Raw genomic sequence first — 12,942 nt, 5'->3', positions numbered from 1 at the left:
TGTTATTGGGTCTAAATGAACATAAACTGGACTGGCATGAGAATTGTACTCACCTATTCATGAACTTGTATCGACGATGCAGGTAATAGATTTTTCTCCTGGAAGAACAGCAAAAATGAAGCCAGTCGAGAAGAAAACCCATCGTCAGTTACAGTATGAACTAGCAAGGAAGGAAAGGAAATTGAAGACAGAAGCCTGTAAGAGGTGGAGGAAGAGACTAAAAGAGAGATTAACAGAACTGTCACAGGAAGCCACACAGACACTGCCTGGCATTTGAATTGCCAGAAGGTCATCATTTTTTCCCACTGTCTCCTCCTTTTCTGCTATTTGTCATGTTTGGGATCCAAAGTTGTTTCTAGTTCAGAGAAGTCCATAAACTGTAGCAGGAGTTCCAGAGAACTGTCACAAATATAGATAAATTATCTGACATCTACTAGAGGATTATTAAAGCTGCATTTGGTGAAACACGAGGGGGAATCATTTAGAGAAGCCAGGAGAGCTGTACCTTATGCTGCAATATGCTATAATACATGCAGTACAAAGCGAAATTGGTGATTGCTGCTGGGATCACATCTCTTGAAACAGAATACTGGACACACAAGCAAATGCACATGTGCTCAGCACCCCGCCGAGTGTGCAGCCACTGCCTCTGCCGCTCATACAGGCGGGTTTCTGTCAGCAGTGCAAYAAGCCGTGTGTGAGAGCAAACGATGAGCAAGTGAGCAGACAAGGGGACAAGAGCAGACACATGCTGAACCCACTAGCAGCCTGCTTCCTGACCAGCCCTGCAGTGCAGAGCAGCCCCTAACCATCATATGTAGATCCAGGACWGGGAGTCCACCTCCTGTTCCACTCCCCTTCCGGCAGCTCTTGTTCTTCTTGTAGATGCCTATCATACCAGAGCTGTCAGGATTTGTCACACTGCYTTCAGCACAGAGATCACGTCTTCATGAGAGTTAAGAAAATCTGAGGGTTCTTGAGTGTGGATTTGGGACTCATACTCCTTACTGMAAGATTTGAGTGCCTGCCCAAACTCTGATTTCCTCCTCCAGAGGCTGACTTTGTCATCCACTGAAGGTCATTGTTAAACCAAGGTGGTTTCTGTGTATTCTGAGAGGTTCCATTGTGTAGTGCAGAACTGTWCCACTTCTGGAAAGTGAAGGCTCACACCACACATATTCTGAATACTGGTGTACACTAGATGTAATGTAGGAAAGCTGTTATTGCCTTGGAAGCAAGTCCTCTAAAACAGCAAGACAGCACTAATGCTTTATGAATGATAGAGAAAAAAATTGGTTAGTATTCCAAGTTAATTTTCAGAACTTTTTGACRTCTTTGTTATCAGAGTCCATACTATGCTCACAAAGTAAAATTTTCAAAACTATTTCATGTTGGCCAGCCCTCTTTGGATAGTGTTATTTATCTTGTTCTACTCAGTAGGAGCAGAGAATGGTCAAAGCTAAGTGTTTCTGAAGATGTCATCCACTTCTTGATTTTGCTTCCAGTATAAAGAGATATCCACCATTTTGTCACTCCTTCTTTGAAACAACAAGGATTTCATTCAGTGATGCATGGACCTTGCACAAATCCAGCCTGAAATATCAGGAGCAAGAAGCCATCAGCAGCTCTTAAAACAAGGGCTTAGACAAAGGCATCTGGAAACACACCATCCAGACTTGTGGACATTTTGTAAAATTTTTTTGAAATGGTAAATTGTATTATTGTTTTTTTAAAAAAAATTGAAGAGCCTGCCCAGCAGTCATTGGTGAATTACCATGATTTCCTTTTAACAAAGCAGTAATAATTCTCTCTCTATGGGTGTGGAAAGAATAAAGCCATGATCTTGATGCAGATGAAGAAACCTTTAGTATTTTCAAAGCTTTCTATATAATCTGTATGACACTGACTTTTTCTGTCCACTGAGTGAATAGAAAAGAATGAGCTGCTTGATTACTAAATTCAAAGTTCCTGGTGTATTTCTGAATCACGAGACTTGAGAATTCTGAAAATCTATTGCTGGAGCAGGTCCCTCTCAAGGAATGCCACAAAAGTCAAAGGAGGCATGCTTTTGGACTAATCCATTGTTTCCATGGCTAGAATATTTTTAAAGGAGATTATTACTACTGTGCAATGACTTGTGTTTGCTTTGACAATTTTCTCTTTAGCATTAAAAGCGTAAGGAAGAACAGTTGCAGATTWGCTGTGAAGATGAAAACAAAATAAATGCAAAATAAGCCTGCAATTTTGTCATTTCTACATATCCATTTTTCCTTACGAGCTTTCYACTGCTACAGGGTGTCTCATACCAGAGGCATTTTTCATCCTTAGGTAAGAAAAAAGCAGAAGGAATCCTACAAAGGCACCAGCTCACTAGTTGCATAATCTGAATCTGGGCCTTTTCTTGTTCAGGAGAAATTCCATTAAAATCAATGGAGATTTACGTTACAAACCCTACTAAYTGAAAGAAAAATCAAGGCCTCTCAGTTCATGGGTTGCAGTCAGTTCCAGTGGAAGTCTTTATGCTACTTTAAAAGTTCAGATAACCAGCAGAGTAAAAGCAACATTTTACAKAGAAAATTTCATAGCCCAACATGCAAATAATATTTAATTAATTATAAAAACAATCTGAATTTCAATGTGGAATCAGTCTGGTTATCAGCAGCATTTAATATGAAATGTCTCCTTTTACTTTCTCCACAGAAAAAAACATTTATACTTTAAAGTGTTTTCCTTTTAGATGGGATACTTATTTATTTATACTTAATTATGAGATCCTAATTACATACTATACAAGCAATTTAAAGGTGCATACCAGATACGTCAAACAGACATGCACTTTCTGTGCTGCCTTACGTACCTGGATCTTCTTGACCTCCCATTGATTTCAATGAAATGTCCATTTAAAAAACAGCAGCGCACAAGTATGCAGGGGGCTCCAGCATTGAAGGGGTTAAAGGGCCTAAGGACAGAACACCCCATGAAAACAGCTGCACTGCTACAGCCCATCTTAATCTCAAACCAGTATTGTACTGAAATCCTAGGCTTTAACAAGAAACAGCAATGAATGTGGTACCTAAGGTACTCCATTTATACTTTCTAAAAGTGTGTGGTATCTTACAGAAGAGCTTTTCTATAGGCATTTTGGTGTTAATATCCCATTAAATGAACAGTACAATGTGGCTYTGGAGGTTGAGATGAAATATAGCTACACCTACCTGAAAGGCATCCTTACATTCATTAGCTCAGCATATTTGCCTAGGACCTCCCAGGGGGCATGCAGTTTCACAAACATGACGTCACTGTTCGTTATGGATGACTGAAAAAGAMAAACAAAACAGCCACCAGGGCTTACTTTTTCAAGTGAAAAAGAAAGAAATCATAGTCAGTGTCAATGTGATGTGTCATCCTTCCCAGTTCCTGATTCTTCCTCAAATGTGTAGTTCCAACAGTACTCTGTGAGCTCAGGGCATGCACAGCAGCACTGCTGCTACCTGACAGAGCTGTCAAAGACCAGAGGATGTGCAGCAAAGAGGGCAAGAGGGGAAATWTAGCTCTGTTTGCACTCGGGAGGAGACACAGTGCCCTACAAGAAGGCTACAGCAGGTTTGGCTGAAGCTGACGCGGGAACACAGAGAGCCACAGGATGATACTGGAAGATGAAATGTTCAAATTCTAATGAATACTAATGAAATGTTCATAAAGTTACATACAATACAATTTTAGACAACCAAATGGATGGCATTCCAAGAAACGGGTAAAGGCGTACTTAGCATAAGAAGAACAAAGTATGAYGACAGAATACCAGGCAAGAAAACTGTTAGTTAGCCTTGGGGATGATTTCCTAGTTTTTTAGACATTGTACTGAATTGAGTGTTGCTCACATAAATTCTAGGTTCTCCCTCAGCAATCCTGATAGATACTGAAATCATTGAATTTTTCCTTAGAGCAGCTAAAAAATATTAATAGTTTGTGACATGACAGGAATGAAAACTCCAACAGCTAAGATTCATATACGTGATTTTCTTTAGCACATCAAAAAAAAAAAAAACAAAACAAAAACCAAAACCAAAAACAAAACCGAAAAAAACCCAAAGGAAACAAACAAACCAACCCCCCAAAACCCAAACTAAATTACTATAGAGTTAACATTTTTTTTAAACAAATGCAATATTGGATCATAATGGATACAGGGAAATATTAGTACTCAAAATATTACTGGGCTGCATACAAAAGTAGATATAACATATAAAGGAATGAGCGACTTCCTRGAGCTAAAAAATGCAGAAAAAAATCTTTCTTCTTTGGTGATTAATTTCTGAAAAATATTTCAATACAAAATGATACAAGAACAACAAAATGCCCCCAAGACACTTGCTTCAGAGACAATGAATTCATTTGCACTGTTTCCACTGACTTTCATGGATTCTAAATCAGGCTTTAATTATGTTTTTCTTTATAGGTCCATTTCACAAATTAGCTTTTATTTTCCCATGAGACCTTAGCAAGTAGATASCACAAAATTCTGCTACTCTAAAAATCTCCTGCAAACTTCTCTCTCAAAGGTGAGGTTAACTCAGCACTGGAGTGGCAATTTTGTGATAAACAGCTTGGATTAAAAAACAAAACAAAACAAAATCCACCAAAACTCAAAAGAACCATCAAATATGCCCTACATGCAGAAAAAACTACAGTAYTAACATCAATACAAACTGAGAAATAGAGGAAATTTATTAAAAACCACTTATGAACTTAGTGATGGCTATTAAACAGGAAGCTTATAGGTATTTTCCAGCATGTTGTAGTTTAAGTTATACAAGATATGGGAGCCAAACATGACTTGTGAAGATGCTGTTTCACAGGTGAAAACTATCTAAATTTGGTATCTCACSTGTTACGTGTTTTCATGCAGAAACATGGAAAACTTCCAAATAGTTATCACAACACAGATGTATAAAGAGTATTTTTTTACTCAGTGTCACAATGTTTGCATATCAAAATGTTTTCAAAATGAAAATCAGCTTTGTCAACAGAAGATCTAGCCAACAGAAAATCTACTAAAAATAAATTTGGCAGGTTCAGTTGTATTCAGAAAAAAAGAAGTAGCAATGTTAAATTATTAATATGAAATTCCATTTCTCTTGGGTTTTCTCATGCTAAGGAAAACACTAAGCAAGGCTGAGAAAAGCAAGACTGGCAAAAACAAGAGTGGAAAGAGAGTAACAAATAGATGGAAGATGAATTGAATGAAATGTCACATTCATTTAATCTAAGGAGTAAATAGCTAATCAAAATATCTGGAAAAAAAGATACCATGAAGACCATCTTCATTACAAAAATACTTCARTGAATGGAATCTCCTAAACTCTCTTGGTTAGATTAGTATTTAGACTCAGTATCCTTCAACTTATAAATGTTTCAACTGAGAATAGAGGAGCATTATTCTATTGTAATTGACTTTTAAGGGTTGGCTCATTAAATGATTTGGAGAAGTAAACTCAATTTCACACTATGGGAACACGGAAACAAAAATCAATGTAACATTACTCCCCTTGGAAACTTAAATAAGACAACTATTGACATGAGCAATCTGCTATAAAGTGATGTCCAGATGATGAAGAAAAAAAAACCAGAAGAATTAAGGGGGCAGACCAATGACAAACCACTTAGCAAACACATAAATGCAATAAATGTTTGGAATCGACCTGCAGCACCAGTGGCTGTAGTTATTACCATGCAATAATTGTCATGCCACCAATGTTCAAACAAATTGGTTGTTTTGAACTGATTTATTGACGAGACATGTCTATAAAAAACATAATTTCTTCTGSTCACTGACAGCATTCTTGGAGGTCTTCAGAATAGCACAAACCCAGTGACAAAGTGACAAAGTGCTTATTAGAATCAGGAAACTGTAGACTCATTTAGGGTGGAAGGGACCTCTAGGGTTCATCTGGGCTAAGCCTCTGGCTAAAGCAGAGCCAGCTTAGATCAGTCTGCTCAGACAGGGGTTTGTCCCATCGAGTACTGAATACCTCCACAGGCAGAGGTTTTGCAGCCTTTGGGCAACCCACTRACTAAAACTGGCTGGAGAAAAGAGTATTTTCTATGGAAGGACTGCTCTCTTCCCTAGAGAAATGTTGGCTTAAATCTACCACTTTCTAGACTTTTTTTTTTAAACCCTTATTTAATACAAAAAACCCCTGTATTTAATTGTTATTCTCATTGAGAAGCARTAGCAAGGTGTATTAAGTTTAATTGACCTGATCATCAAAACAGGTTTGTGTAGTAGAATTCAGATCACCRGAGTCTGGGTTACAGATAGTCAATACACATTTTGGCTTCGCTGACAAACCTCAATAGTACTAATTACTGTCTGAGAATACAGGCATTACTAGAGGTCCACATATTCTAGACTTATCCTTCTGGCAAGACTACCTTTCTATTTCACCATTAAGTTCACAAAGACATTGCCATTTCCCAAAGAAATCCAATCAGCCACAAGCACGTTTCAAACCAAAGCCACGTTTTCTTCTCCAGCATCATTATGTAAGAGAAGAGACTAAAGCACAGGCCATTTATGCAACTCCAGCACAGAAACACCTGCTTTGGTGAGTTACAGTCATCAGCTAGGTCAAGGAAAGCTTGTAAAGGTCAGGTTGTCATTCTTCTAAAGCGGGCACAGAGTGGTGCAAACTGCTGTGTAAGTCCTGGCTACTAAACTCCCACATACTCCTGCAAGCTTTCTAATGTCTTTTGATGGCAGGATTTAAATATACATACATATATATATATATATTTATATTTATTTATATATATTTATATATTTTTTTATATATTTTTCTATATTTTTAATATATATATATATATTCAACATTGACCTGACTCTGCTCATTCTGAATTATCATTGCTAGTCTGAATAGAAAGAGAGAGATGCAGACATTGAATGTCTCTTGAAAAGCCCATATTTTGCTGTACTTGCAGGCTGCCTTCCAGGATCAAGGCTAGAGATTAGTATCTTTTGTCAAATACCCTCTTGAATATTCTCCTCCTCCTAGATAATTTTAGTTCATTAACAATAATATTATCATTTTAAGGCATGAGCAGCTGTAGGTAGTCACCTTGATACAAGCATTTATTGAGTCTAAAAGTCAAGAAAGTTGAAAAAAGCCTATACACAGCATGTAACCTTGAAGAATTACACTACAGTGTCTCCAACTGAATGGTGCCATTCTTTATTTGCCTTGGGGCTACTTTAGGCAGTCTTTCATTAATGTATGCAAAACAATAAAGTGGAAAAAAAGTCAGGATTTACAATTAAGGTTTTTTCCCTACAATGACTCAAGACTGGGTCTCTCCTCACCTTACAAAACATTCCTTATAAAAATAAAATGAGATAAACATTTGAAACAGATTCAACAACCAGAATTAATGTTACCTACTTTAAGAAGATCCTATAAGGCAAGTTAAAAAGCCAGAATAGAAACAGTTCTTTACATTTTGGCAAATACAGGTAATTTCTGGTAAGACCGTAATGCATGTAAAAACAGAAAAGGAGACAAAGTCAACATGCTTCCTCTAGTAACAATTCTTTCTGTAATCTAGCTCTGTATGATGTCTGAGAGCAGCGTAGCAAATAGTAACTAGTACAGGTTCCACCGTTTTTGAGAATTACTTAACAGCACAGATTGATTTGCCATGTGGAGTGAATTAAGTGGAAAAACAAAACCAGCAACTTTTAGTTGATGAAACTGTTCTTCCTCTGTGAAACCAAACTAAATGTAAATTCACATGAGTAATTCCATCGAATTGGAAAAACAGAAGGTATATTCTCCCAATACTTCTTATAAGGCAATTATTTAGATACTGTCAATACGTGTCTGGTTTCAGGGAAAATATTGCATACTCACAAACATTACCCACCACATTCATGCTTCAGAGGAATCTAATGAATAACAGCACTAGTATCTTTCACACATGTACTTTCAATCAATGGGTTCAGTTAAAAAGGGGAATATATTGTTCACATTTTAATTAGGATATAAGGAAGCCTTTGACCTTTGTAGGGCAAAAGCAGTAAGGATGAAAACARGAATAAGAAAAGAAAACTCTAACTGAAAAACAGGAAGATGTTGATAAAAGCTATTTTGTAAATTGTAGAATAATTTGACATGTAAAATGTAGAATAACTTGATRTAAGGAGACAGAGGTACATGATTACAATTTAAAATGATTTTTATGTGAAATCTCATCACAAAATGTGATGATGAAGTAAAGTTTTCCTTTTACTTTGCAAACTACTTCCAGAGGCTCTGCTCCAGTGGAGTTAGGAATGCAGGCAGGTGGCTGCTTACTGCCAGCATTCAGGCAATGTGTCACTAACTCAGCTCAGAGCAGGTGCCATTGTTACAGCGCTTAATTTCTGCCAGCATTTGACAAGATCTCAGTTCTGGAACAGAACAAGGGGAAATGCTTGCAAATGTCCTTCTATGTAGACAAAAATAAGTGAGTGGGAGGACAGCTTCAAGAACAGGGTAGGTTACCTGAGCAGAAGTAAAATGTAAATACTATCTCAGTGCTCAAATTTACTGTGTGATGATACACGCTGCAGCTCACGATCTGCAGTAGAGAGATACAAATTCCTTTAAGATAAGAAACAACATGAGATGGATGTCTTTAATTCCAGCTAATGCCAGGTAAATCCACAGAATGGATCTTGCAGTAAGGTAACTTAGATGTCGTAAGTCAACCATGGAAACAATATCCTCTGGCTTGGAGTGCATTTCCTCGAGAAAAGAATTAGAAATACCTGCAGCATGACCATCTTTATGGAAAAGGTTGATCTGCCTGTGAGGTWATGATAAAACATTTCTTGATAATTCCATCAGGAAACACTGAATAAATGCAGGTTTGACCCATCTGGGTACGATCTCTGTGACAAAATGGCTAAAAATATGGATTTTATCTGACAAATATATTTTAATTCCTCTGGACTGGAAAACTACTACTAACTTGTGAAATCATTATATGCAGATTAAAAAAATGCAAATAGCTAAAACCTCTGGGCAGAATAATGCATTTTTACTTATGAAAACAATATTTGACATTGTCTCTACATAAAATATCAATTGCAGTTACRGGCTGCAATTTTAGATTTAAAAAGTTAATACATTATACAATAATAGTTGAAATCATCAAATCTTTTTGACTGTGCCATGGGTCAAAGAAAGGCTTTTTACATACAATATTTTACTTTTGATATCACAGGCCATTAAAAATATGTCACACAATTGAACTGCATTTTATAAGGCATCYTCCTTTGTGATTTGTCTCAAGACTAAAATATAAAGCCAATACTTTTCCAATATTATTACTGGAAATATATTATGATTTATTTCTCATTAATCTTTTTTTGAAGCAGAAAGTACTTACATTCAATGAATTGTCYATTAAATATTCATGTTTGCTTTTAGAGGCTTATTGGAAAAACATTTCTTTGGCAAAGAAAAAGGCAATTTATTTTTTTKCCCAACAGTTAATTTCACAAACTTAATAATGAATCAAACACACAAAAAGTGCAGGCAGGCTTAATACAGCTGCATTCTGTAGTCTTACTAAAGTTCACTGAAAGACTGTAAACAAAATTTTGCAAGGAAAATTGTGTAGTAAATAYGCCAAAGCATATGGTAGACAGCCATCTCTCCAGATACAACACCAATACTACATGGAGGAGAGTTCTTTCCAGTCTAAATATGATGGTGAAAATAGTCTTGATTACCACTATTCAGTTCACAATTCAGATTAAAATAATTGGACAGACTGACCTTTTTTTGAATGCCAAACCATGATGAGACTGTGTAAGACTTCCCACAAAAAAAAATAAATACAAAACCACATGAGATAAAGGCAAATCCTTCWTAATATGCTGGTTTCAGCAAGTCACAGTTTCATGTTTATCATAAAAAGAAWTCTCAAGGTTTAGTGCAGTGTGGAAACTTCTAACAATTGATGGTCTACATGATTTTTCACCTGTCTGCTTAGCTAAGCTCGAAATAATTTAATCTCTGAATAAAACTATATCATCTGATGTTAAAAACCCACACATCAGAAACAGAAGARAAAGCCCACTTTCTTAAGCAAAGATCGAGTAATTAGAATCTAACTGGAGAAAAGAGAAAATTGAAAYACATGATGTTTCTAAACTAAGAAGGGAAAATACTGGATCCTTTGTGCATCTCTGTACAGATCCCTTTATTTGTTAGATGTGTTTTAAATGAAACAAGGTCAAGGTATGATAAGGGCAAATGATGATTTTGCCCTGGACTGCTCTGATCTATTGTGATAAAGCAATGCCCATAACACGGCACATTGTATTGTCAAGGCAGATKTGTGAACATGAGCTCGCTATTGATCCATTATTGCAATTCCAGGGCGCCTGTTGGCAGAAGGTGCTGGATGAAAACACCTCCTGCATGACACACAAGAGCAAAGCAGCACCAGATGCAGCTCAATGTCTTAACGGCTCAGATAAATATGATAGAGCAGAGATGATTTTCTCTCCTAGTTCAGAGCTCTTACACACTGATTTAATGAGAGGAGTTAGAGAAAACAAACAAGTCTTTTTCTCAAAAGACAGCATCACTAGCACATGAGATAATATCAGTTTTGATCTGATTGCATATGTTGCGAAGTGGTGGTACTAATCCTGAAATTGCTGAAAAATTTTGTGYTTTGCAATCCTTGTGGTGCTGTGAAATGAAGGCCACAAGTAACGCATACAGTGGCAAAGAATCTCCYTCTCCAAATTAATTTGTACCATGGAAACAGCTGTAATGAAGATTCTTTGCTTAATAGACATTACTGTTCTTCTCTAGAGATAAGAAATATATTACTTTTCTTCAAGAAGTCCCCAGCTAACAAAAGGCAGATTGTTCAGCTCAGGAAAGTGCAAATGCCTTTTTTTCTCTATTGACAAAGAAACATTTCTAGAATTTTTTAACATTTATTTTGCTCATTTTCCATAAGGCTATGCCTCTCAGAGCTGCAGTAGAGAATTCACAGTCCAAAACTGAAACAGAAGTTACAGAAGAGTTTTTTAGCTCTGTGGTACTATTGAGATACTTTTATTCAGTGTAAAACTTTGGAGTAGAATTTAAATGTTCATCTATTGCGCCTCAGGAATTTACAGCAATCTGTTTTAATCTCTTCTACAGGTAAGTRCAAAAATGCAACATGGAAATAAAATTAAGATCTCATTTCCCTTGATAATATCAGTTTTTCAAGTTTTTTATAGATGTGATATTATAGACATTTTCTTCTATTACAAAGGTTTCCTGACAGGAAAATTTAATTCCCCTAGATAATTTTTTTAATAAATCAATATGGCTCATACATCAATGCCTCTATAGATAATAATAATTCCTTTGTTGAAAGGAATTTTCTCAAAAACACAGCATTCTGGGCCCAGTGAATATTATAAAATAAATTTTAAATTTGGGGGAAATTTCATTAGTGTTACATCACTAGACAATGGGAAAAATTATGCAAATTGSAGAACTCTGTCTCAACAAACCACCTCTCAGGGTATTATAATTGCCCATACACTGCAGGCTGTTGTTCCTGTCAAATATTTAAATAGAACACCCAGCATGTCCAAGAAATGTAGYGTAGAAATGTGCTTTGCATTATTTGATGCAGCTTTGCAGAGTCACTGCAATTACTTGTGCAAACACACATCCTCAGTCATGCATAACCTCTTTCCAGTGTCAGGACAGAGTGGTTAGGGAAGAAATGGTATTACAATTGCAGGGCACATACCTCTCCTAGTTCTTGGTACCAGGGACTKTGAAGCTTTGAACTGAATTGTTGTCATCACAGTAACACAGCTGGTGAATTTCTTCACCTAAATAATGTTATWGCCCTACTGTCCACAATTGCCATATTGCTCTTCAAAAAAGGAGAGAAAAATTATGAAAATTGACTGATTCCTGCAGCACAATATTTCAAAGCAAGGCCCCCTCCCCTTTTCTGTGTTTTACACACATATCCAGAAATGCAACTGACAAACTTCTCTCAATGACAAATTGGTTTCCTCCTCCAGAATCCCATCTGCATCCYRTTTGTTTATCTCCTAATCAGTCAGWGTCACACTTCTCTAACCAGCACAAAGGCAGCTAATCCTGCCCAGCACTCTGGCTGTGTGTGATGTACAATGCAGGCAGCTCCAATGACACATCTCTGCCAATGGCAGCCTCTGGAGCACAACACATTGGAGATCTCTGCTTTTCAAAACTTCACTTGGAAAAAGTAACAGGAAATAAATTTAACTTTCAAACTGGAGGAACCTTGCATAAAATATACATACACGAAATTTCCCAAACTACCAAAGGAATAAGAATGTGGGAAATCTAGCCTTGTCCAGATGGTATTTAATCACAAAATGGGAGAAAACTGAAAGCGATATTTTTTTTTTTTCTGGCAGATTTAAGTGAAGACCTTATCTAACATAGTTGCCGTCTCCCCTTTAAAGCATAAAAGGTTAACAGGAAAATAGGAAAATACTTATAAGGAAAGAGTTCTGGGTAACAACTGAGCAATCACCACCACTGTGCATGGTTGGTGGAAAGTGCAGTGACAGCAACACTGATGAGAAAATGGAAAGTCTAATGTTGGAAATGTCACCAAGTGTCTAAAGTTATGCACTTATCTAACATTAGAATAGTTTTGATATATAATGAAGAGCAAAGGAAAATGGGGGAGGGGGAAGCCATGCTCTGTGCTTAGGTAAATGGCTTCTCATGTGACAGAGGTGTCTGACAAACACATTCTTGCAGCACAGATAGAGGGGTGGCTGAGAGTTAAATGCAGAAAAGATGAACACACAAAAAACCACTATTAGAATGAAGAAGAGAAATCAGCAACAGAAACCAGACTAAGGTAATGTGC

At 36.7% G+C, this 12,942-nt stretch overlaps 1 protein-coding gene across 1 annotated transcript in view; it reads right to left on the bottom strand.

Annotated features, from left to right (window-relative positions):
* ANO4 (anoctamin 4) overlaps positions 1-12,942 on the bottom strand; it is a 106,302-nt gene that overhangs the window by 66,100 nt on the left and 27,260 nt on the right. Inside the window, exons 5-7 of the mRNA XM_057385298.1 lie at positions 3,216-3,316; positions 2,858-2,959; positions 54-98 (exon numbers count right to left, since the gene is read on the bottom strand). Of these exons, the coding sequence (XP_057241281.1) occupies positions 54-98; positions 2,858-2,959; positions 3,216-3,316 (248 nt within the window). The remainder of the gene's footprint in view (positions 1-53; positions 99-2,857; positions 2,960-3,215; positions 3,317-12,942) is intronic.

This window comes from Malurus melanocephalus, unplaced genomic scaffold, assembly GCF_030028575.1.
Source record: "Malurus melanocephalus ecotype Western Australia unplaced genomic scaffold, MMel_1.1 scaffold_16, whole genome shotgun sequence".
NCBI classification, from domain to species: Eukaryota; Metazoa; Chordata; class Aves; order Passeriformes; family Maluridae; genus Malurus; species Malurus melanocephalus.
Note: the sequence above shows the minus strand (reverse complement) of the source record. Positions and strands in the feature narration are given on the sequence as shown.